Genomic DNA, 27,578 nt, shown 5'->3' on the forward strand with positions numbered 1-27,578 from the left:
CTCCCGTGCTGGCGTCGTTTCAACAGTGTTGGATCTCGTGGTCCTAGGGCTCTCGTGCGGCTGTTATGACATGTGAGCCCGGCACCCAATCTGCGGAGGCGACACTGACCCCAACTTTGAAAAAAAATTGAACATGAAGAGGAAGTCCGGGCTGTGGCTGATCTCTGACTTCCTCTTCATGTTCAATTTGTATGAAGGCGAAGACTAACGCCAGTGCTGATTGAGCTCCAGGCTCACGTGTCACAACACCACACAAGAGTCATGGGAATCTAAGTGCCGACACCCCTGGAATGGCAGTGGCACACGAGGTTAGCATAGGCTCTTTAATTTTATTAGGTCCTTACTATTATATGTGACGCCGCCGAGAATCTCTCTACCAGTGATTCTGGCAGAGTTTCCGCGATTCGCTCTACTCTCTAACTTTAAGGTAAATATCTATAAGTGAGAGATCCTTAACTTGAATATTCCGGAGACCGAGGCCTTATACCTCAGCTCCACATTTCCCTTTAAATGGAGAAAGGACCATATCAAATATTTAAGTATTACAATTCCACAGACCTACCCACTTAATTTTGTGCTGCTATTGCGAATCCTGGAGGAAGATCTATCATATTGGTCCAGGCTCTCGGTCTCCTGGTTTGGCCGAATTAACATTCTGAAGATGGACATTTTACCCAGAATTCTTTATCTGTTCCAGACTATTCCTTAAAATTCACACCTCTAATAGAGGTTAATCCAGGCGGTAAGTATAAAAAAATCTTACGATTTATTTCAACACACTTTGGAGTAGAACCTACCCCTTCCTCAGGCATCATTATGGTGTGAGTACAACAGCCGGGGAAGCAACCACAATTGGAATATACATCACTCCTTACGTAGTTGTGCCACACACAATCTGTTCAGATGAGCTACCATCTCTCCAACTCACCCTTAACTGCTACACAAGGAGCACCTCTTGTTTTTTTTTTATCTCTCTGTGAAATGTTTAGGAATTGCAACCATTTTCCTACAAAACCTCCTAATTTATGGGGCTCAAAAGTAATTGGACAAATTAATTATCATAAAATAATTATTTTTTAATATTTTGTAGAAAATCCTTTTCAGCAATGATGGCCTGAAGTCTGGAAGCCATGAACGTCACCAAACGCTGGGTTTCCCCCTGTATGATGCTTTGCTGTTGTAGGATTTCAGTTTTCCCGTTTCCATTATGGAGGACCACCCTCCAGGCCTGTACTCCTCCTGCATCCACAGTGCTGTATTCTGGTAGGCTAAGGGTGAGGAGCATAACTGCTTTATACCTGGGCTGATGTAATAAGTGCTGGCATACAATGACAATAATACAAATCTCTACATGAAATAGTGCTAAACCTCAATGATATAAATAACAGTACGCAGAGTTATAGCAATACCCAACTCTGGGGTATTATACTGCTGTCTTCAGTCACATCATCAATAAACACTAGTGACCCATTGGTATTGGAAGCCATCCATGCCCATGTCATAACAAAGCCTCCACCATGTTTTATAGAGGATGTTGTGTGCTTTGGATAATGAACTGTTCCAAGCCTTTTCCCATAGTTTCTTCTTCCCATCATTCTGGCACACATTGATCTTTCAATTGTCCAAATAATATTTCTCCAGAACTGAATTGGCTTCTTTAGATGTATTTCGGCAAAGTCTAATCTGGTCTTTCTAATTTTAAGGATGATTAATGGTTTGCACCATGTGTTGAGCCCTCTGTATTTGCCCTCTTTATGGTAGATGTAGATACTGAAACGCCTACTTCACGGAGAATGGTCTCCACTTGGGTGGATGTTGTGAAGAGGTTTTTCTTCAGCATGGAAAGGATTCTGCGATCATGTACAACTGCTGTCTTCCGTGGACCTCCAGGCTTTTTCATGTTACCAAGCTCAGTTGTGCGTTTCTTTTTTTTTTGCAGAATGTACCAAACTGATGATTTGCCACTCCTAACATTTCTGCATCTCTCTGATGGATTTCTTTTTATTTCAGCCTAATGAAGGTCTGTTTCTCTCCCATTGACAGCTCCTTTGGCGGCATATTGTTGCTTCACAGGAACAGCATTGAAATGCAATTGCCACATCTAGACTCAGCTCCAGACCTTTTAACTGCTTACTTCATGATGGATTAATGAAGGATTAGCCCATGCAGCCCAATAAAAAGCTTTTGAGATAACTGTCAAATAAGTTTTGGTCCCTTTAGAAAGAGGCATCTACATATTAAAGAGCTGTAATTCTTAAACCCTTATTGCAATTAGCATGTGAATACCTTAAATTCAACCTGAGAGTCTTCACTTTAAGCCCACAATGATTATGTAACTGTATCTTTAATACGTATTGGTAAACAGCAAAAATGCCAAAATTTGTGTCACGGCCCAAATATTTCAGGACCTAACTGTAGTCATTTGACAACACCACAGAAGACTAAAAGAAAAATTAATGTTCTACATGTTGTATTATGCTAGGACTACACTTACTCTTTGCTGGCCTGATTTATCTGTAGAGACAAAATTGGCTGTGAATGTTCTGCCTATTTTACAATAAATTTTCAAGTGATTTCATTGTACTCATATGTGGAAAAAATGTAGTTTGTACTAAAATCACTCTAAAATCGCCTGTCCCCATCACCTGAAAAAGAGCTCTCTTAAAAATCACTGGATAATTGACTGCAACAATTTTGAAAACATTTCCAAGCTACAAAATTCATTCACATAGACAGCGATATCACAACAAGTTTTTGGCAGTGTCAAAGTAAGCCTCCCCATACACATACATGATATCGAGGAGTTTGGCTGACAGTCTAATGTGTATTAGGGCACCAGACAACAGGTTGCAGGGGCTGATTTCGGACTGCATATCGCTTTGTTGTCTGGGAGAACACCTGCTGATGGACACGTCTGGGGACAGCTTTCTCATAGAGGACACTCCTGTAAATGGGAGAGATGGTCAAGATGGCTGTCAGTGAACGGTTGGCCATAGCAGCGTTTGTCCAGCAGCCCCTGAATGTGTATGATGTGCTTAAGAGTAGCCCTAGCCTACTGGCCCTCACACACATTAAAGTAATTAGAATCTGACCATTTAATGTTTACACTAACAGATAATAATTGGGGAATTAAGGATCGACTCGTAGAAGTCTAGCGCTTAATCCTTTAGTTCTCCATGAAGATAGGCCACCACCAGAGGTCTCTGGTAGCGGCTTTTCCCATCTTACCATTGAAGGCACATGAACACTCTTCTGGGCTGAATGCTCACTTGTATAGTGGGGGAAGATAGCTGTCAGACAAATGATCCTTGATCACAGGAATATGTCCACCCTAATATAATTTGTAAGAGCAGTTCTCTCTATGATGGGATTAAATGCAAGACTCCTATGCAGTGTCACTTCATTACACACACACCTATATTGAAATGATGGATATTGATTCATAACATACGGTAAGTTGTACACTTTTTCATATTTTTATCTCCACTAAATAAAATTGTTTTATCTCCTTCTAAGCACATGTGACTCAATCACTTAATGTATCAGAAATGCGCCACGCAATATCAAGTTCTTTTCTATTGCCATTTCATGATCACGTCTTTTATCCATAGATTGCAGATCTCTTCATTTCTTTACCATATAATCAGCTTCATAAACTCCAAGCTGCTCGGAGAAAAGAGACAGACCTATCGGGATTAGCCTATGGAAAGTGCAGTTAATCCTGCTGACCCCAGTACACAGTTTCCTGAGAGAACACACCTGTTCTAAAATGCCAAATGTCAGGAATACGCCAGTCTTCATGTGCCACAGGCTGATAATGCTCTATTTAGGAAAAGTAAATGCTGACGGATGCATGGAGGTCTGGTGAAGTATTACCGTACTTATAATGTAGCAGTTTCAACACTCAGAGACGAAAATGTATCCTGCTCAAAGTTGCTGACTTTACCATTATCCTTCTATCGTTAGCACGCCTACTAAGGACTCATACAGACGTCCATTTTTTTCATGTATGGGTAAAACGACCCTAGTGTCTCTGTGATCTTGTTCAGGGTTTCAGTTGTTTTTCATCTGAGCGTTATCTGGGTTTGGGCTGAGTTTTATCAAGTCTTCTCGAATGAGAAAAGAAAAAAGTTTCTCTACCTTCTCCTTTCTAGCAGTCTGTGAAAAAGGGACAGAACCTGGATGGCAACAGAGTGGTGTCCAATTTTTTCACAGACCCATAGACTTGCATCGCTAATTTTCATCTGACACTTGGATCAATATCGGACATGTCTCAACGATTTTACAAGGTAGGAATAAAAAAACACAAATAGTACTCCCACGTGGAAAACGGACATCTGAATGAGCCTTTAGTTTCATGTAGAGACCACAAATACCTACTAAAGAGAAAAAAATGCTATTAACTGAAGTATGGGGTTAATCTGCAGGTTAATAGTGTTCCAACGCTGTGCAGTCACCACACTGAGAGCCCCGCTGCCAGGAGGAAATAAATTTCTTCCCACCAGCAGCCTCGCTCTTTCAGTCATAGGGATGGTGCCGGCACGATTTCAGTCACCGCTCTGTGCATAGAGAGCAGCGACTGTAAATGTGCCCTCGGCACTGACAGTAGCTCATCGTTAGGTTTTTTTTACATGACAGGTTCCCTTTAATTAAACATCCTATATCTTTACCAACGTGTCCTGTGAATCAGAAGGAATACAGAATAAACTGGAATTCAAGAGGCGGAGAGGTTCAGGAAACAGCAGGGTGTTTTAAGGACACCATATGATTTATAAGAATCTAATAACTATGTATGACAGCGCTGCCGCTATCACAAAAGCTGGATTCAGTTTACCTTGGGTCAGTAGCTGTTCACAATCTGAGTTTCCTATTAAATTTCTATAACTCTTCATGTAAACTCTGATGCTTCCCCTTAATATTCAACGTACAACACCAATATAGGGACATTTCAGGATGGACAAGGCAGAGAAAAAATCCCACATGTAAGATTAAAGGGGAAGATAACACATGTAATAATTAGACATTATTGCAAGAGAAACATGCCAATATAACAGTATATGCTTACAACATGCATATTGTACATCCCATAGTAAAGCAAGTGTCGTATATTGCTATATATTAATCATATACCGGCATAACCATACAGTAAATAGCACTACATAGCCATGATACTAAAATATAGCCTTACAATGCCATACACTGTATATATTTGTACAATGTAAAGTATAGACACATCCATTCAGCATTACTTCCCCACGCTAAAATGCTATGTTACATATTTATTCCACACGGTGGCTACACATTTAAAGGGGTTTTCCATATATTTTTAAAGTGACCCTGCGCAGTCAATCAGCGGCCTCAATAGTCAGGTCACTGGTGGGCTAAGAGCCAAAGTCTCTTCTACTAAGTAGTAAAAACGCATGTAATGAAGGGGTTGAATAATTTTGAGACTGCTGTACTCAGGAAAAGTGGTATTTTATGCTGAATTTGGAGAAACCACTTGTTACCCGAGTTGGATTGAACTATATAAATTGTTCTTGTTTCATTAGTTTGGCAAAGAGCAAGAAAGTCTGAAAATGCTACTAAAATAAATAAATCTGCATTAGGAGTAGGGTTTGGGTATTTTTCATTACAACTAATGGGGTCTTTCAGATTTCCATGGTGGGATCTTGAAGGCTAGAAATCAACCTCAAGCTGTGTTATTCTACCATCAAATCCACTTAAAGGTAATCTGTCAGCAGGTTTTTGGAAGCTCACCAGCATGATGGAGGCAAAGAAAACTGAATCTAATGGTGTAGCACTTAGATGACTGAGGGCAGCCGTTCTGACACAATCAGAGCTTTTAGATTTAGACTGAAGCAGAGCTGAGGAAGCTAACCCCGCCCGCACCAGGTTCTGTATATACAATGTGGACTAGTCCGATAATATTAAACTCTTAGTGATAAATCCTTCATAGTTAGTAAACAACAACACTTTGACAAGTGACAAATGCCTGAATTCTGTGTTCCAGCCTCTACCTTCTGACTTCAACTTACATAGCAAAAACCTGCTGACAGATTCCCTTCAAAACTACAATGGAAACTCTGATCCATGAATATATGTAATAACTTGAAGGATAATTTCCCACAATGAGTTTTTGAAGCTGCGCATTTTCACTGCGCAAAAAAATGCAGTGAATTTCAGTTCTAGAAAACTGTATGGGATTTAAATAAATCTCATGCCCACTTTGCTTTTTTTTAACTCAGCGTGAACTGACTTGTGGTGCGCAAAATGTACATTTGTTTTGTGGTAAATATGCTTTCATTTGCGGATGTTTCCTATGGACTTTAACAAGATAAGGAGAATCCACAGGTTAAAAACACATTTGCGCTTTTATTATGTCTCAGCAGCGGAAACGTCCTAAAAATCATTTAATCCGCATATGGCAGTGTCAAAGTTTTATCAAAGCAAGAGAAGTATCAAAAACAAAGCAGTATGATATGCCAAAAGGAGACAAAAAGCGCAATAGAAAAAGAAAAAAATGCTATAAAAAGCATGTAAATAAACACAATGAAAAAATGCAGGTAACCTAAGAGAGCTAATTGGTACAGAAGTGCTCCAGAAAATCTGCAGCATCAAATACTCACCAAACACTCATCATGGAAACGTAACCTTAGGCAAGAGTCGGACGGCCGTATAACCCGGTGTAGACCGCAGTGCAATGCTCGGACTGGCCGTTGGCTCTCCTGACCCAAGCGGAGACACCATATATTTCTATGCAGGTGTCACACTCCGGTCAGGAGAGCCTAAGGCCAGTGTGAGCATTGCACTGCGATCTGCACCGGGTTATACGGCCGTCTGACTCTCCCCTTATTGTGCAAAGTTATCACTTAAAAGATAACTAAAATTAAGACATGAAAATAAAAGATAATACAAATAATAAAGAACGTAACTCTTCATGGTGTCTACGTGCCAGAAAAATCAATTTTCAATGTCTTTTTCATGTAAAAAAATATGGATGGCACGGAATTTGTGTGTTTTTCCCATCTTGGCAGGCGTTTTCTCCAAGATCTCCAGCTTTTTCACACATAAACAACATACAAAAAAGTACTGACAGGTTAAATTGATCCTAGTGTGAGTACTGTGTAGCATATGTTGGTGAAATACCGTAAGGCTGTGTTCACACACAGCGTTTTTTTAGCGGTGTTTACCGCGGTTTTCAGGATAAAACCGCGAAAAATAAGCTTCCCAGTCATTTTTATGCATTTTGCTCTTTTTGTGCACATTGATGCGGTTTTTACCGCGAAAAAAAACGCATCGTGGTAAAAAACGCAGCATGTTCATTAATTTTGCGGATTTTTCAGCAGTTTTGGCTTCTTCCATGCGGTTTGAAACCGCTGCGGAAAAAAACGCATCAAAACTGTGCAAAAAATGCGCAAAAACCGCCGCGGAAAAATAGGTGCGGTTTCTGGGAACGGATTCAGGTTTTTGAGCAGAAATTTTCTGCAACGTGTGCACTTAGCCTAGGTAACAAAAAAAAACCTACATAAATATGCAAAATTGCACGTAACTGGGCAGACATTGCGAGACATTTAGGCAAAAAATTGAGGCCAGTTTCTTTCATTCTGGGGCTGAGCGCACCTTAATAGCAGCCACCGCTATCAGCTGTGAAATCATCCAGAAAAAAAAAAGACATAAAAGAGATTCTAATGAGACAACAGATAAACTATAATTAGTGTGATTTCTGCCCAAAAGATTACAGAATGACATACATCACAGGCAGAAATCTCAGAGGAGGACACATTTGTAATTTATTGTAACCACAAAGAAGCATAATCTCTAAACACACTTGCAGGCAGCGACTGCAAGATTTATCTAATGAGCTGGGACATACTGCGTGCTCATCAAAATCAGACCACAGGAGTCCTTGCTTTATCCATTGGACAGAGAAGACACAAGTTACTATTCGTTTTACTTTGAAAGATCTCTCCAAAACAATTACTACAGAAGTAAAGCAAGAGAAGCAATCACTGAACGAAAGACAAAAAACACGGGAAACTATCTGTAACCATGTATCCAGATAAGGCCTCTTTCACACATCAGGTTTTCGCCGTCAGGCGCGATCCGGCGCTTTTGACATTTCGCCGGATCCGGTTTCCCCCCCCATTGACTTGCATTTGCGCCGGATCGCGCCGGATGGCCATGCGTTTCATCCGGTTTTCGCCGGATCCGGCAATGTGTCGCGATCCGGCGTCTGGAAAATACGTCTACTGTAACTTTTTTGTCTCCGGCGAAAAAGCCTGACACGACGGATCCGGCGCGTCCGGCTTTTTCACACAATGAAAGCCTATGAGCGCCGCAATGCGCCGGATCCGGCGGCCGGATCCGGTTTTTTGGTCTGAGCATGCTCAGTAGCTCTGCCCACAGGAGATATATAAAAGCAAGACAATGGGACCCTCAGCCACACCCAACATGCCACCCAAGCCAAGAACCAGGAGCAGGAGAAGGCAGCAGACATCTGCAGCAGCAGCACCATCAGCACCACCCCAAATGGAGCAGCAAATGGAACATGCTGAGGAGGGGAGTCCAGCAGCAGATGAGAGACGGTAATTATCAAATCCCCCATTCCTCCAAACTAGGGCCATGGAATATCAAGATATTCATTGGCCCTTTGTTTCTCTTTATTCAACAGCCGCCAAAGAGATGCAGCAGCAGCAGCAGAAATGGCATCACTGGCAGCAGCAACAGCAGCAGCAATACCCACAGCCATGGAGTCTGGCCATCAACAGGACAGCACATCTTCTTCTGGGAGCCCTCCCTCGCATCGTCAGCGTTTGACGGTAAGTTTTTATTTCCAAAATCCATCATCTCTGTAATATATGTCTATTCATTGACTTTTATTTCAAAACAGGAATCACAAGATGAAGAGGAGCTCCCAGAAGAAGAAGGAAGGGGTGGACAGACACCTGGAGTGGGCTCACAATTGGTAAGTTTTTTGCATCAAACGCAGAAACACAACATCACACTACACACAACACATAGAAAACAATGTTCTGCAGACCACACACAGCAAACAAATGCCTACATCCAAAGACATAACATTTTTTGTTTTCTTCTCTAGTCTTCCCAATCTGGTGCTCGGCCAAGAGGTCCTCGCAGTGCCTCCCAGGGTTGTCGGCGACAGCAACGCGGCGGTCACCAGCGTGTAAGTATAAATATTTTTGCTTTGTTTTTTTGCACTTTTTATTTCATTTCTTTTGTGGAGGCTAATTATGTTATTTTTGTCTTTTTCTTTAACAGCCTTCACAGCGTGCTCCCGACTCTGACGGTGAGGATGGAGGGATTGATGTGGACCGCCTCATCGATCTCGTCAGAGAAAGGGAGCCGCTCTGGAATATGGCTGACCGCCGCCACGCTGACCTGATCGTTACCCGACGACTCTGGGAGGAAATCTGTTCTCTCCTTGTGGGCCGCTGGGAGGACCTCGAAGCTCGGGCCCAGATTAAAGAGCGTAAGTATATACAGTACGGGTTGCTTGATGTAAACCAGTGTTTCCCGAACTCCAGTCCGCGTGGTCCCCACGGATCATGTGTTCAGGATTTCTATTTACTATGGAAATCCTGAAAACATGACCCCTGGGGACCATGAGGACTGGAGTTTGTGAAACACTGATGTTGTATACTAACCACTCCTTTCTCGTTTCAGGGAACAGAATTGTGAATCGGTGGCGGTCTGTGAGGGATCGTTTCAAGAAGGAGTTCAATAAAGAGATGCGGGCCCTGTCGTTCCTCCGGGAAACAATGCTCACCAGAAGGTAAATATTACACACCACATGTGAAAAAAATGTTAGATGTAACTTTTTTTTTTCAGCCAGGGCCATACCATGTCAGTATTTTAATTGTTTTTTTTTCTCTTTATTACACAGCACGGTGAGCAGCACTCGGGAGCCTGCACGATTGGACCCTTCTGAGGCGATCCCTGAGGAGACCGGCACCGAGTGACACTTCGACCGCCCCGGTACATCTGCACCTTCCCAGCCTTCCCACACATTCGACCCATCTGTCCCATCCACCAGCACAGGAGCATCGTGGCCGCCTACATTACATGAAGCTGCTGGTGAGGAGATCGCTTTCCCTTTACCCCACCCTTCTGCCCCTGCCACCTCTAGTACACCTGCGGTTACTGGGCGGCAGCGGCAGAGGGGTCAAAAAAAGAGTTATGCGCAAGAGTTCTTGCATCTGAATGCATCTTTCCAGAACTGTCTCAAAGTCTTGTCAGAGCAAATCTCCGCAGGCTTTCAGCAGATCAACTCCAGCATTCTGGAGGTGAAGACACTTCTGCAAACCATGCATTCAGAAGCAAGATCTTCGCCAAACCACACCTTTTTCAGGTCTGTTGTGGAGCGCATGGCAACACTATCTCCTACCCAGCAGATGCATGTAATGCATTCGTGCCACGGTGCTCTACAGCAGGTTACCTCCCAACCTCCACCTCCCACCACTGTAGTTCCTCCACCTGCACCCCCTCCAGCCACTTTCCATCCTCCCCCTCCTATTACATCTGCACCCCCTCCAGCCACTTTCCATCCTCCCCCTCCTATTACATCTGCACCCCCTCCAGCCACTTTCCATCCTCCCCCTCCTATTACATACCAGCAACCTCACCAGTACCAGCAACCTCCCCAGTACCAGACATCTCCCCACTTCCAGCAACCTGCCCCGTACCAAACTCCTTCCCCGTACCAAACTCCTTCCCCGTACCAAACTCCTTACCCATACAACTTTCCATCAACATCATCTGCTCCTACAGTCCCTGCCCAACCCTCCACTCCACCGCCCACCACCTCTTCTGCCTCCCACATGTCCACCCATTCTGTAGCTTTTTCCACACCTTCACCTCTAACTGTTCCTTCTCCACCACGATCCCAGTCCTCTCTCCACACACCCAGTGTCGAAGTGTCCCGCAGCCCCTCCAGCAGTATTTCCACCCCACAGTACACAGATTTGTAATGTGTGTTTTTTGTAATAAAAATGCCCATTGGGTTTAAAACCTTTATTAAAAAAGTTTTTTGCACTTTAAAAACATTTTACAAAAAAAAAAAAAAAAATTTAAATAAAAGTTAAATTATCGTTTCACAATGGTTGTCTGTCATTTCTTTCTGCGGCGAACTATGTTTTAAAAAAAGGTTAAATACAGGGTATTTCAAAGGTAAAAAGGTATTCAAAACCAGGTATATAACTGTGGGTAAACTTTAGCTTTTTGCCACAGTTGTGTTTGAAGCCAAGTATTTCACCTAAAAAGTTGTGTTTATTGTTGGTGATTTCCTACCAATGTACACAACTTTTGTTAAAAGGTGAAATACTTTGCATAAAACACAACCAGGTACACACCTGTGGCCTAAAGGTAAAAATAGTAAGACCATGACAAGATAGCCAACTTTGGTTGGCAAAAGTATATACTGTTGGTCCAGAAGGTACACAAGTTTAGGGCACAAATCTTTCACACTCTGTCATCCCAGTGTACTCTGCCTTGAGGTGACATAAAGTATAGTGGAAAATTGTCCCTGAAACCGTCACAGAACTTCTAGTGGTAATATTTCCAATGACAACATCCATCTTCGCCAGTAACTTGCTCTTCTCTCCAACCTGCACTTTCTTCTCTACAACCTGTCAAAGAAGGGCTGTAGGAACATGCTATATCTAGTTTTCCAGTAGCCAATCCCGTTCGGAAGGCCACAAGGGTCAATTTTAAAAACCGGATCCGGCGTAATCCGTCGAAAAACGGATAGAAAAACGGATAGAAAAACGGATGAACCGGATGAGACGGATCCGGTTTTGTCTGTCAAGAACAAGATGGATCCGGCAGAAAACCGGATCCGGCACTTCAGGTTTTACAAAACATTTGCCGGATCCGGCATTCCGGCACGACGCCGGATCGCGCCTGACGCCGAAAACCTGATGTGTGAAAGTAGCCTAAGAGGTGTATATATGACGATGGTCATTATGAGATCGCTAAACAACGATGTGTAAAATACAAGTCTGCTTTAGGGAAATGGCAGAGGGGCCTTTTATATCAGTACAATTTCCAAAAATAAGAAAAAAGAGCTTCCATAGAGTATGTGTCCAGTGTCATACTATCATATCATACAAAATCTGATATCAAAAATCATGCTATGCTCCATCAGACTTTGTATGTGCAGAGAACATCTGCGGACTGCTCACATGTTCCATACCAAGGTGCATGAGCCTTAGCATGTTGACTGTAATTATTGCTTTCCTTATTTTCCTACTTTATACCTACAGTATATCACAAAAGTGAGCACACCCCTCACATTTTTGAAAATATTTTATCATATCTTTTCATGGGATAAGACTGAAGAAATGACACTATGACAAAATGTAAAGTAGTTAGTGTACAGCTTGAATAACAGCGTAAATTAGACATTAAAGGGAAGCTGTCAGCAAGATTGTGCACAGTAACCTACAGACAGTGTCAGGTCGGCGCCGTTATACTGATTAAAATGACATCTTGGTTGATTAAATCCGTCTTGTGGTTGTTTATTAATCTTTATTTTCAGTTTTGTGTTAATGAGATTCTCGTGCCTTAAGGTGGGGTTCATGTATGTAGTGCTCTGATTATATATTCATAATGCAGACTGCTGACAGGTCACTGATCCCTCACTGACCTGTCCCCTAGTTTACATAATGAATACCTGTACATACTGGAAAAAAAAGCAAAAATGCTTCTGCAGGCAAGTGCCAGCCGTGGCCCCTGTGCGGTAGCATAATCGAATGTTTAGTGTCCAGTTAATAACTAGTCTTGATGTTATTGAGTAAGTAAAAAAATAAATAAATTTGAAAATGGCGCCCGCCGCATCTGCGCAGTAGCAGCTTTCGGTGTGTATAGAGATCAGATAGCTGTTTCTGCACAGGCACCGGCGGTGCCATCTTGCTGGAGAAGAAAAAAAAATTCTCCAAGATTGTGCCGCCAGCACCTGCACAGTAGCAGCGATCAGAGATCAGTGACCTGTCAGCAGTCTGCATTATGAATACCTAATCAGAGCACCACATGAAGACTCTCACCGGACCATCCCGTAACACGACAATATCATTAACTAACAACTGAAAATAAAGATTAAAAAACAACCACAAGATGGATTTCATCAACCAAGGTATCATGTTTGTTAATCAGTATAACGGTGCCGACCTGACACTGCCTGTAGGTTACTGTGCACAGTCCAGCTGACAGGTTCACTTTAATGGCTACACATTGGATAATTAAAGGGCACACCAAATTTACATTGTTATACAAGCTGTACACTTATTACTTTACCATGTATCAGTGTGTCATAGCTTTAGTGTTGTCCAATGAAAAGATATAATAAAATATTTACAAACATGTGAGGGGTGTACTCACTTTTCTGATTTCTGATACACTGTATAACTACTACATAAACCTTAGACAAAAAGGTAATTTTGATGACATTGTATGCAGTCAACTGCGATGTAGAAATACTTGGCACTCACATAGGTGTATTCAAGAACTTATTTATTGAATGTAGAAATTCCAGAAAAATAAGAGATGTTTCGGTCATCTGGATAGCGATCTGTGTGGAAGTGCGCTGTGTGAAGGTCTGCAGTGTCCACCACTGAGACAGGAAGCGCTTCAGTCTCAGCAGTGGACAGTCTGGTTGATAAATGAACTAAGATTAATGAATAAAAGGATGTGTAGGAGGATTTTTTTCATAACATAAAAGTAAAAACATGGTGAACAGGGTATGCAAGAATGATATATGGGTCTTTTGCAGTCCAATAGCTCATCATAATGCACAATTCCATTTGATTTGGAGGTGAAGGTTGCCCCCTTTTTGGGCACTAGTGCAGCTTCCCAGGCTGCACTAATGGTATTTCTGCCCCTGAACAGACTGCTCAAAGTGTCACATTTACATCTCAATCAAATGTCGGTGATTTTTATGGTATCCCAAAAAAATGGGCCGAATTTCAGCAGTGTTTTGGATCAGATTTTCATCGGTGTTTGGTCCATGTGTCAGTTTTTACCATCAGTAATTTTCCAGTATCATAAAAAACAGATAAATTGCAAAGCTTCCCCTATACATTACAATGGTAATCAGGGATATCACATGGATGACAGTGTGCTGTTCATGACTTTCACGAACAATAGACTTGTATGGGTAAGTCTGGCTCGTGACTTGGATCAAACACACGGTGTACAAAAAACAACGGACAACGAAGAGCTCCAAAGAGCATAATAAATACATGTTCCATTTGTGAAACACACGGATAAAACACGTCGTCTGAATCAGGCCTAAGTGTCACAATTATGGCCAATTTCTTTACTTTTCGTTATAAAGTAACCGACAATCACATTTTTGTTTCCAAGAAACTGGAACCATCCCCATGAAATACCAGCATTTCTCTGTATATTCGCTCCAACCTCACAAGTCACATAGAGCTATACTCAATTTAACGCAATTGACATACCATTACCTCATAACACGATCGCATGGATATTTTTCTTGGAAAGCCATAACATTTGTATAGAAATCTGGATATGTTTCCTTGGCATTTCGGAGAAAAGGGAGGAAATACCAAATCAATTAAATGATTCCAACCACATTCTCTCATTAAATTTTCCTTGATGTGCGAAGTCTTTCATCTGCTCAATATGAATCACTCACTGTATGCTATCAGGCCACTGCGCGCTCATTCACAGAGTCAATTAAAATCAAGTATAAAAAAAAGGCACGGCCAGCGAAAATGCCAGGAACGAGCGCAAGAACACAATTATTCATTACCCGGCATCACATCATAATTTATACTTCATTAAGTGATGGGCAACAGAGTTATGAAGTGGTGTTAATGGTGTAAATAACCTAAGCCAATCTCAGGTCATCAATTCAGAAGACAGAAAAACTAAGACAGATTGAGTTATATGGCCATTTAGTGCTAAGTGGCATATATAAATACTTCGGAGAAATAGATACTTTCTAACAGGAGACGGTACCTCCGCAATGCAACAATATGGCTATGTTCTCTTGTAGCCTAATTAATACATTTTTTTCCCACTGCATTTTTGTGCAGAAAATTTGCTGCATTTAAGACCAAGTAAAGTGGGTGAGATTTCATAAAACTCATGCCCACTGTACATTTATAGACGCTTTGTACTGAATTGCAGCATCAAAGCTTTTCTATAGTAAAAAAAAAACAGTAAAAACAATGCTTCAAATCTGCACCAAAATTGCATCACATAATAGGAAAATGTAATAATCTAAGAAGACTGCTATTGTGCACAAAACGTGGATAAAAAGCAGCAGAAAAAAAAATCGCAACACTATGTGTGAACATTGCCAAGCTTTAACCAGACTTCTATGACCTTTTGCAATATTACCATTTCCTTTAACCCCTTTGAGACCTAGCCTGTTTTCACCACAATGACCAGGCCAATTTTTACAATTCTGACCACTATCACTTTAGGAGGTAATAACTCTGGAACGCTTTGACGGATCATGGTGATTCTGAGACTGTACTCTCGCGACATATTGTACTTTATGATAACGGCAACATTTCTTCGATGTGACTTGCATTTATTTGCGGAAAAAAAACGGAAATCTGGCAAAAATTTAGAAAATGTCACAATTTTCAAACTTATTTTTTATGCCCTTAAAATCAGAGAGATATGTCTCACAATAGTTAATAGATAACATTTCCCACATGTTTACTTTACATCAGCACAATTTTGGAACCAAATTTTTTTTTTAAGGAAGTTATAAGGGTTAAAAGTTGACCAGCGATTTTTAATTTTTTCAACAAGAAAATTATGAATTATGGAATACATTTTTTGCAGAATGATGAATGCTCTTTCAATGAGAACTATATTCCACCATAAATATCATATAGACATGAACTTTAACCCTAGATGTAAAAATAATTTATAGCTACCAAAAGTCCTTCTATGTTTCATAAGATGCATGATGTGCAAAAATAGGATTGCCAACTGAAATAGACATAAATTGGTAATATGTAACTTACAAAACATGGCTGTCAAGTTTTGGTAGAATGATCTAAATTAACAAGTCTGCACATCTCCCTCCGAACACACAGTCTACATACGGCATTTACATTAATATATGGCGGCACAAATGGTCATTCCTGAAACAGACAATTTATGTCTATTTATCATCGTCTTTCTAAGCCATAAATTACTGTTGACGCGATTTTGAGAGGCAATGGATTGTTGCTGTTTGTTATAGTGTTTTGTTATGTACGCTGCCATTTGTTCAGCCTGCTAAATCTTTAATGCTTGAGGGCCTGTAGTGATTAAGTGCTCGGCTAATTGGCTAAGCCAACTAAACTATCAGCAAGATGCAGCTGAAGAATGTGAAGGCGAGTGTTAACCAGTGCCATACTGCATTTTCCATATAGAAATATATACAATTCTTGAGCTTAGATATAAATAGAGATGAGCAAACCAGAACTTAAAAGTTGAAGTTCATACCGAACAGTTAGTGTCTGATGCAAAATACCAAACATGGAATTCTACCAGAAGTCCATTACAATGTTCAGAGTTCCAAGGGAAGTCCGGGAGTGGAGAGGGAGAGAGATAATTTTCCAGATCAAAAGTTTGGGTCCCCATTGTTTTTAATGGGGTTTGGGTTCTGGATCAAATTCGGTTACAGTTCGGAGTCCTGAAATTAACTTTGGAATAAAGTTCGGGTCAGGCTCCAGATCCCGATCTTACAATGGTTCGCTCATCCCAATATATAAATACATACACAAATGGTATGAGTAAGGAGAAGACCCGGACTAGGCCTACCTACTCCGTGACGGATCGGGAACTGTCGGGGCTGTCACCCAGGTTTCACGGGGGAAAGCTTAAGGCCCTGGACTGACCTCTGCACCTAGGCGTAGGGGGCGTGGTTAAGATAAAAGGGCGACAGCGCGGAGAAAATCAGATGGTTGCCGCGGGAAAGTGCAGCGCGTAGGAGGGCAGTGTCAGGGCTTCTGGGAATAAACCAACTGCCAGAGCGGGCCAAAACGAGCAGAGGCAAAAATCTGCTAACAGAGACTGCTGACAATGACATACTTGGTCCCCGCTGACAATGTTGACTGTGAGTGACAGGATGCCCAGTCAGGACATCAGCGCGCACACACCGACAGGAGAATTGGGACACCCACTGTGATGGGTTTCCCTTTGTACCTGAGTTGAGTCGCTCTTTGTCCCTGTACGCTGATGTGCTGCCCCTGAGGGTTCAGTCGCCACAGAGGTACTGCACCTCATCCAGAGGTGTAGTATCCCACTACCCAGGTAAGGTGGAGGCACCTGACTGCACTCTTTCACCTGCATCCAACAGTCACTTATAGCAGCAGGGCACCCTGGATAGACCCTAAGAGAGGATGATCTCATCCCTGCTGGATAGGAAAGGGTGTTGGGAGGTGGGTGGGAAAGGGTGTTGGGAGGTGGGTGGAGCCTAGGGTTCAGAGCGGTAGAACTGAAAGGAAATCAGGAGCAGTTCTTCCCAAGGGGAAGAAGTGGAAGGTTGTAGTTGCTCCTAGTTAGGAGGAGCTGCTGGACGGAGTAGCTTTGGAGGGAAGCTGTCTGTGGAGGGAAGGGATCCCAGAGGCACGGGCAGAGCGCAGGCCACCCGTGGGGCTCGTTCCACGCTGACGGCCGTCAGGTAGAGGGATAAGGTCGCAGAAGAATCTCGGCCCCTTAGCTTAGTACAGTGGACAACAGGACTTAGCTAGCAAGCCGACAGCAGTGGCAACTTTAGGGGCCACAGCCACTAACCACAGTTATCTTCGTCAGAAAGGTAGCCAGAAAGGAGCAAGGAAACGTTTGGGCACGTTATCTGACAAGGTCTGCTGCTGCTGGCCTGGGACACTGACTGTGAGGTGTTGTGTAGGAAGAGGCGGGAAAGCATCACAGTGAGACGGCCAGGAAAGGCATATACTGAAGGGAGTACTGGAAAAGTGTTCTCCATCTGCCTGGGAGCTGACTGAGGCCCTCACCTGAAGGACATGGCACCAAACGGGCACCTGTACTGCAGACAGAACTGAGTAAAGCTTTGGAACTGCATCTGACTGTGTCCACTGAATTCTTTCCTCAGCATTCACTCAGCACTGCTACATCTACCATCAGCAAACATAACATCTTTAATAACAACCACTGCCCTGGGACAACAGCTCTGCCTGTGGAGAGCTATTCCAACTCTGCTGCATCACACCATCAGTCCCAGAGGACCTGCACAGCAGCGCTGGTCACTTCTTACCAGAAACCACAGGTGGCGTCACAAACACTCATTACAAACTATTTTCATTTCCTGTAAATATAACCCTTTTATTGGATGCCCAGGGCCATGGAACGGGTCACCGCCGCTGTGACACTGCCCCTTTAAGAAGCGGCCCGGTAACGAGTACCCCAATGCCCTGGTGGGCACTCCACTGACAGGGGAAAGACTGTGCTTATCGTTTCCTGACACACCCATCACCGACCGGACCACGAGGAATCACCGTCGCCGCCAGGAGCCAAGATGCCATCTTTTCCAGGACTACAGCGGATCACGAGGAATCGCCGCTGCCAGGATCCAGGACGCCATCTTTTCCAGGACCATACAGGACCCCGTACGTGCCACTGCTTTGGCGCCAACGTGCACATACTGAAGAACTGCATTCTGAAGTCGTCTGACTGATAAGTTTGCGAATCTTGAACTTCCTTCCCTATTCTTCACACCAGTTTCTCCTGGGTTATGCACCCTGTGTCCCTTTATACTGTTTTCCCTGTTTTCTCCCTGCGAGGAGTATACCCGTTAAATTAAACCCCACATTAACTCTTGCTCTGCCTCTGACCCGTTACTGCTTCATCCTACCTGCTCACATATGCATAGACTGTTTGTCTAATTCATTGTAACCCATTTTTTTCAAGGCCCACACTGGTTCTGCATGGTTTGTCCTAATATTTTGTCACCCAACAGTTAACAATGGGTTGATGTCTGGTTTCTAGTCTGCTATTCTTAGCACCTATTTATATGAATGAAAAACATATGTATTAGACCTAATGGAAGATGAAAAAATTATTAAGGGGATTGTCTCAAGTTCTTAAAAAGATAAATTTGCAAAGTACTTGTAATAAAAAAAAACAATTATGCAATTTACCTCTTAATTTTATAGTGTACGGCTCATTGCCTAGGTTACCGACCACTTGTAGTCTCAAGAGGGCAGCAATACTAGTAGGCGATACATCTTACAACCTGCTTGCGTCACTCTGAAGATGGCAGGATCAATGGATCTGACCAGACTCTGGTCCCAGCCTGGTACAGCACTCAACAGTGTGACCATGCTGCTGGACTGAACTGTCTTCAGGCGCACGCTGCCCCTGGGAATCAGGAACCCAGGAGGCAGAGGAGCGGCGTACTCCTGAAGATACTTGAGAAAACCCCCTTACCTGTAATGATAGTCTTAGCCCAAGTTCCTTGGATATTTGGTGTGTTTTTCCGCTGTGTATTTTCACTGCACAAAAACACAGCATAGTACAGTTTCAGCAAAGTGAATAGGATGTTTCTCTAAATCTCTTGCCCACTGAGCTTTTTATGCTGCATAAATTGATCTGCAAACCAAGTTTGCAATCTGAAATCAGCAACATGTCAATTTCTCTTGTGGCAAATCTGCATTTTATTTAAGAAAGGATTTTTTCTGTAGTCTTGAGTGAGATTGGAAAAATCTGCACATAAAAGAAGCATATGCGTTTTAGTGAGTTTTTGTCATGCAATCTGCACGATTTAAAAAAAAAAATGTCCAAGGCAAATACCAGGAAGTATGAACACCCCCCCCCCCCAAAAAAAAATGAGGTTGGGTCTCCCTATAATTAATAATCAGCAAAGACTTGCTATCTTATAGCCACATCTTCATCTTAATTACTAACCTCTGGGCTTGATGTTACCTATCAATACAAAGCTAACATCAACCCCAATACTATCACCCCAGTTGCCACCGTACTGGGGCAAGTGCCAAAATTAGCACATCTTATGGCTGCGCCATTTCTGCAGAGACTGAGAGCTGATGTTTTTAGCCTGGGGGGGCCAGTATCCTTTGCCCCTTCCTAGGTTATTAATATCAGCCCGAAACTGTCTGCCTAGCCTTTGCTGGTGCTTAATTATAGGTGAACCCTACGTCATTTTTGGGAGGGGTCACCCATTTTAATAACCAGTAAAGGTTCATTCATTCTCGCACCCACTGACTTGGATTGGCGAGTCTTGTACAATATACGAGGACAATCACAGCATGCCGTGATTTTTTTTCTCAGTCTGATTTCAGCTGAAAAAAAATTGCAGATGAGCAGAGACGCATAGATTAACATTTGTCCGAGTGCAATCCATTTTTTTATCGGATTGCACTTATCCATTTCAACGCTGGCATTTCACTGAACAACAAAAAGTATAATTTGACACCGTACATGACATCAGTCACTGGATTTGGCAAAGTTAGTTTATCTTAATCCTCTTAGAGGGGTTGTCTGGGACTAACATTGATGGCCTATACTTAGGATAAGTCATGAATGAATGGTTGGTGGGGGTGCAACAGTTGGCGCACTTGCCAATCAGCTGTTCCCAGTGTTGGCGGCAGCCAGAACTGCTCTGTTGCAGAGATGCACAGCACAGCTCTGTCAACTAGTCAACTTTGTAGTGGCCACAGCGGGGTACTGCAGATCCACCCCTATGTGAAACAATAGGGGGCAGATATACAGTATCTATCAGTGGCCAGCTCTGCAACTGAGCAGTTCCGGTTGACACTGGGAACAGTTGATAGGCTGGGGTGCCGGAGTGTCATAACCCCACTGAACAGACATTGGTGAACAACCCCTTTAAGAAAACATTGTATAACAAGTTATCAAGATGGTGTGTTATTTGTCAAGTTAAATCTGGCTATATCTGTATATACTGGAGAATCACCTATTCAGGTTTTACTACAGAGACTATTTTGAGTTCATCAGACAAAAAAGGACAAGCCAGAGTTCATGATCTCTCTAGAATGGCTGCAAGAACCTCAGTGGGAGAAAGTATCAATGGAGATTGCTAGTGAATTATCATCCCCAACGCAAAGTGGTCAAGACAATTTTTCAGCACCAAATGTTCATGCAATCTAGGACCTATCACTGCTACTTGGCAAAGGGGCTCACTGAGCCCTTAAATGCATTATACAATGAGAAATAAAATAATATTTGCATTTATATCACATCATTGAGGGTGACTGGAAGCTTTGTTTTAAAAAATTGTCCAAACCACTCCATTAAAGTTGAAAATGTCCTACCATTCTCCATCAAGACACGTTTTGGATGGTTTGGACACCACACTGCATGCACCTTCCACTGTGAACACTAATTTGGATTCTTTGTAGGTCATAAACATAAGGCATGTAGCATTTTGGACAAATGATTTTATCTTAGTTTGTAGCTTCAGATATAAATAAAAAAGACAGACAGGAGGATCGTTGTAAAGATTGTCAGGTCATCTATTACACTATGTTTGCATATTAGAAGATCTATTACCTGGCAAGCTCCCTTTACACCTTAAAGTCAAAATTCCCCAGAGAGAATACACTGCCATGTTATTGGTGGTGCTAATACTTTTTTCCATATGTCTTAGCAAAGACATTTTATTTCTGAGATCGCTCACTATAGAAGAAATTTAAGCATGCAAACCACCACCACTCTCTTACAGATGAAAGGGAAAAATAGAATGTACAGGGATGAATGCAGGCAATGGTCATTACAGCACAGTGGATCTCACACATATACAATGGGCAATGGTACAAAATTTAGGCTATGTTCACATGTCCTTCAGGGATCTGTTAGAATGCAATCCGTTGAGAAAAAAGTTGTGCAGACACAACTTTTTAGTCCGTTTTTAAAAACGTTTTTGTGGATGGATTGCTGCTGTATCTGTTCTAAGTGATCACTACTGGACATGTGAACATAGCCTAAGAATTGCACAAAGGACAGCACTGTAAACAGGTAGGCATGTAAATGTTCCAAAATCACAACAACCAAAACATTGAATAAAATAGTAAAATATAATCACCCACTTGAACATTTACCTTCCACTGCTCTTTTGAAGAAGACTTTACAGCTTCCACAGGTGACCACTCCATAATGGCAACCAGATGCCTCGTCCCCACAAACCAAACAAACTTTGGACGGTCTAGATGACCCTGTTGACATGGTCCGTAGTGCAGAACTAGAAAGAAAAAAAACAATTAGTGATCATATTTAAAACGCAATAGTCTGTGGCAAATACAGAAAAAAAAGCATTCTTCATAGGTTAGATGGAAGATTCAAGCACCAGAGAAGATTGTCTTACTATGGGTATATTCTCAATGAAGTCAGTTCAATTAATCTAAACGGGGTTGTTTTGGAAGCAACCATGAAAGGATTTCTGCAAACCTCATTCAGTCTGTAGCAAAACTTATACCAAAATAATTTGGTAAAGCTGCAAATGTGTTTGTGCTGTCAGACAGTAAATACGGGTTTTCCCTGAAGTTAAGACCTAAAATAAGCTCTAGCATGAATTTTCAGGATTTTTGAGGAAGCTTGAAATATAAGCCTACTCCAAAAATAAACCTCAGGTATAGTTCATAAAAAAGTAATTTTATATTGTGACCAGGCAGCTATAAATGTAAAAAAGTTAAATCAATTGGCAATAGAATAAAGCAGGATAGATACAGTGGGTACGGAAAGTATTCAGACCCCTTTAAATTTTTCACTTTTTGTTTCATTGCAGCCATTTGGTAAATTCAAAAAAGGTCATTTTTTCCTCATTAATGTACACTCTGCACCCCATCTTGACTGAAAAAAAACAGAAATGTAGAAATTTTTGCAAATTTATTAAAGAAGAAAAACTGAAAAAGGGGTTCTGAATACTTTCTGTACCCACTGTAGATCATTCACTATGAAAAGTAGACACCCTCAAAAGATTCACACTCAAAAGACCACATGAAACCCAAAAAAACAAGTTTTGGCAAGTGCCGGGTTGTCCACACAGATCGGATAGTCCCGCTAGCTTCACTCCACTCCCAAGTCCACTATATTAGAGTGTTAAGGCTGCTTTTGGTCACAGCCCACCGCTAAACTTGGCAGCAGTAGAACATGAAAGAGAGCAGTTGGAACCTGGCAGCACGTAATGTGGCTGTGACAGGAGTGACGCCAGCAGGACTATCCAATCTGTGTGTAAGAGCCAGGAACTTGCCAAAATTATTGTTTTGGGTCTTATGGAGTTGTTTGAGTGCGATTCTTTTGGGGGTGTCCGATTTTCTTAGTGAAGGGTCTATTCACCACTTACTATGGTACAGTACCATACGTAAACAGATGAAAAAGAAATATACTGTACTGGTAATAAATGTAGATTGTTGTTCATGGAAAAATAAGACATCCCCTGAAAATAAGCCCCAATTAATCTTTTGGAGCAAATGTTAATGTAAGACCCTGTCTTATTTTCAGGGAAACGATAGCTGTGTAGTGTGTAATGGTTGGGGGCAACTTAGAACAAACTAATTGTATAGGGAATTACTGAAGGTGCTTTTTAAGGAGGTCACTGTTCATAAGCACAACAGAGCATAATTATAATGACACTCATAGTTTAATGAAAGCTTGCATAAAATATGTTTATGATGGTTTGCGCTTCTAATGAATGGAGCAGTTTATAACCATACAGCTCTAGCAAAAATTAAGAGACCACTGCACAGTTTTATAAAAATCAGCTTCTCTATGTCACGGTCACGCGTGGCTGGACACAGCGCCCCCAGCAGGGCGGATTTAGATGACACACGTAAATCTGGAAACCCCGCCTCCAGTAAGGTGAATTTAAACAATAAGGGAAAACCTGGGTAACAATAACAATGGTGGCCCTGCGATAGGGAATGGGGACGTGGAGACCTCCTGCACTCCCCTGAGTCAGTGTCTCTACACTCCTAACGTTCCCTAGACCGGTTCCGCACCAGGCGCCGCTCAGGATACCTTTTAACCCTAGCTCGCCCTGCACCTAAACCCTCACTAGGGAATTGGTCGGTCCCGAAACTAATCCCACCACTGCACTAAACACACATAAGGAAAAGTGACAAAACAGGGGAAACACCACTTAGCTTTGCTCTGCTGCTTACGCTCCTAGCAACAGAGCCCACCACCTGCGTGCATCTTTTCCTCCAACCGGGTCCAACACCATAGTGCAGCCTTGGAGCAACCAGAGTCCACCACCTCCATGCAGCTGTCCAGAAACGGAGTCCAGCAAATGAGTCCAGCTTTTCTGACAAAAAGTCCAGCATGCTTGAGTCCAGCTCTCAGCAACCAAGTCCAGCACCGTGAGTGCAGTTCTACACCGCAACTGCCACTCCACCAAGCCATGCAGGCACTCCTTGCTGACACCAATGCTGCGACTCCACCAATCCATGCCAGCCCTCCTTGCAGACACCATCGCTGACTCCACCAATGCACTCTCTCTGAGCTGCCTGTGACTCTTCTTGAGCTCCATCCTTCACCCAGGCTTGCATGTAACTGAGGATTAATCACCAACAGTGATTCCCACACCTGATACTCTCTTATAGAGCTACCACACCTGTTACATAATTAAGTGCACAAACTAAGGTAACCAAAGTGCAATGCTGCTCACCACCACCGGGGCAAACTTAGAACAAACAACACCACAGTGCAATAATCCTAATGGCCACCGGGGGCAAACCCACACTTTGGCACACAGGCAAAGGAAAAAAAAGTTGCTTTGTGCATTTAAACTGTCAGATCCACTTCGGATCATGACACTCTACATGTCTGACAGCCATTCCATTTCAGTGTCAGTTGAATTCCAAACAGAGTACACCTCTTTCTACTTAATGTGCTTCTGATTAGGTGATCACCTGAACCAAATCTTATATACTGAAGGAAAGTATAAAAAACCCTGCTGTGGTGTTCACAATCCTTTTGCAATAGGACAAGCTGGATGGCAATACAAGTGCTAGTAATATCCCAAAAGTAATAGGAATGAAAAAAATAACTTTTAACCATGTCACAGGAGTTTAAAAGAAAAGTCTTGTGCGAGGAAAAGTAGGGTTCAATTCTGGCTTTCCTAACAGAGGGATACAGTGACCATCATGTTGCCTCCATCCTTAAAATTTCTAAGACTGCAGTCCATTACAACAAGGTCAAGCAGCAGACATTGGGGACAACAAAGCTACAGACTGGCAAAGGGCGGAAATGACTCTCCACTGACCGGTATGACCGTCATCTTAATCAAATTTCACTCAGCAACCGCAGGATGACATCAAGTGACCTACAAAAGGAATGGCAAATGGCAGCTGGGGTGAAGTGCACGGCAAGAACAGGCTCCTAGCGGGAGAGCTCAAGTCATGTAAAGCTAGAAAAAGCCTTTCAATGAGAAGCAAAAAGGAGTGCCAGGCTGAAGTTTGCCAAAGACCATAAGGATTGGACCATAGAAGGCAGGAGTAAGGTAATCTTCTCTGATGAGTCTAATTTTCATCTTTGCCAAACACCTGGTCGTCTAATAGTTAGATGGAGACCTGGAGAGGCGTACAAGGCACAGTGACTTGCACACACTATGAAATTTGGTGGAGGATCGGTGATGATCTGGGGATGCTTCAGCAAGGCTGGAAGTAGGCAGATTATTCTTTGCGAAGGATGTATGAATCAAGCCGCATACAAGGTTATGCTGGAAAAACAGTTGATTCCTTCTGCTCAGGCAATGTTCCCCAACTCTGAGGACTGGTTTTTCCAGCAGGACAATGCGCAGTGCCACACAGCTAGGTCAATCAATGTGTGGATGAAGGACCACTACATTAAATCCCTGTCATGGCCAGCCCAATCTCCAGACCTGAACCCCATTTAAAACCTCTGGAATGTAATCAAGAGGAAGATGGATAGTCACAAGCCATCAAAGAACTGCTTAAATTTTTGTACCAGGAGACACCCAAAAGCAGTGTAAAAGACTGGTGGGAAGCATGCCAAGATGCATGAAAGTTGTGATTAAAAATCACATTCCCTAATCAAAGTCATTTTATGTTTGTGTAGCCCATTCACTATCTCTATCCATCCCCCATTCCCTCAAGATGAATGAACCATCACTGTAAATACACACCAGTACTTTGTATCTCACCCACCTCATTGTAGAGGTTGAAGCTCTCACGAGCAGGGTCGTCTTATTTTGCTTTAATTATTGTATTGTTAACGTTGTTACTTATGACTTGTGTTTGAAACATAATAATAATAAAAATCATGGTTATTCAACAAAATATTGGTTTCGGAACTGTTCCTGAGTTAAAACATTAGTATTGTTGTTTCTAAATGAATATGAACTTGCTTTCTTAGCATTATTTGAGGTCTGCAAGCACTGATTTTTTTGACCATTTCTCATTTTCTGAAAATACAAAATTTAGTGCTTGGAAATTCGTAGACATGTTGTCAGTAGTCTATAGAATAATAATCTTAATTTATTATAGAATAAAAGAACAATTTACATTTTACTCAAAAAAATATACCTATAAAGAGAAAAATCAGACAAACTGAAAATTTTGCAGTGGTCTCTTAATTTTTGCCAGAGCTGTATATTAGTGCATTCGCATATATAGATGGCTACTGGAGTAAAGTCGAGGTTACAAACATATCAACAATTTCTTTCCAAACAAATGCTCACAGCAAAAAAAAAAAAAAAAAAAAAAGAATTTTCATGTTGCCCTTTATGTACCAAAAGAAAATCAAATTATTATTTTGTAACAGTATTAAATCTCTTCACTTAACTTGAAATTCAGTCAGTCTGTTCAAGAAAGCTGTTTCTTGCACAACATGTATACACAGATGGCTGGAAATGAAATTCTCTTGCATCAAGTCTGCAGCATGCTGTCAGATAAATTCTCAATCACTTCACTTGACCATAACTGCCGACATAATGAGATGAATAGAGCACAGACGATATACTTTACTCCTACAGAACGCATGGGTGTTAAACTCTTTTGAACTTTTTTAATTGCAGAATTTTGCCTTTGGTATAAGGTCACAAGCACACTGTCCTATTCTGCATCTGTGCGATACTGATCCTCGATGCACCACTAAGCCTTCTATGGGTCCATAGCGTACCTCCATCTCTAAGAAAAAGACTTCATCACATGAACTATTAGGGAGGTATTCTCCCCTAAAAACATTGCTTCTTGATTAGAATACAGTATGTATGGAAACAATTCTGCAGCACACAGATTGCCTATTGGTCCTTAATATACACCTGTAGATACTTAAAGGGATTATCCAGGACTATATTACTTTTTTACTTTTGGCCTAAGAACTCACAAGCATGTAAGTTGCTAACTACCTGCCTGTTCTCCCCAGCGCAGATCTCTATCGGCACAAAGCGGTCGACAGAGCAATGGCTTTTCTCCTGCTCTGTTGATGGGGTGTGACTGCTGATGTCATGCGGATTGATAGTCACTGCATAACTGCAGGAAGCAAGCTGTCAATCAGCATGACGTCGGAAGTCACGCCCCATCGATAGAGCAGCCTGAAAGAAGAACTGCTCTGTTGATATACAGCTGCTG

The 27,578-nt window shown here is 42.1% G+C and overlaps 1 protein-coding gene across 2 annotated transcripts in view; it reads right to left on the reverse strand.

Annotated features, from left to right (window-relative positions):
* The window catches only part of NR3C2 (nuclear receptor subfamily 3 group C member 2), a 435,269-nt gene that overhangs the window by 147,517 nt on the left and 260,174 nt on the right, over positions 1–27,578 (reverse strand). Inside the window, exon 3 of one of the 2 annotated variants that reach the window (XM_073576249.1) lies at positions 22,089–22,228. In XM_073576249.1, coding sequence (XP_073432350.1) covers positions 22,089–22,228 — 140 coding nt within the window. Of the gene's footprint in view, positions 1–22,076; positions 22,229–27,578 lie in introns of both variants that reach the window. The other variant, XM_073576248.1, reaches the window with a different exon arrangement.

Source organism: Dendrobates tinctorius, unplaced genomic scaffold (assembly GCF_039654945.1).
Source record: "Dendrobates tinctorius isolate UK_male_01 unplaced genomic scaffold, ASM3965494v1 ptg000008l, whole genome shotgun sequence".
Taxonomy (NCBI): Eukaryota; Metazoa; Chordata; class Amphibia; order Anura; family Dendrobatidae; genus Dendrobates; species Dendrobates tinctorius.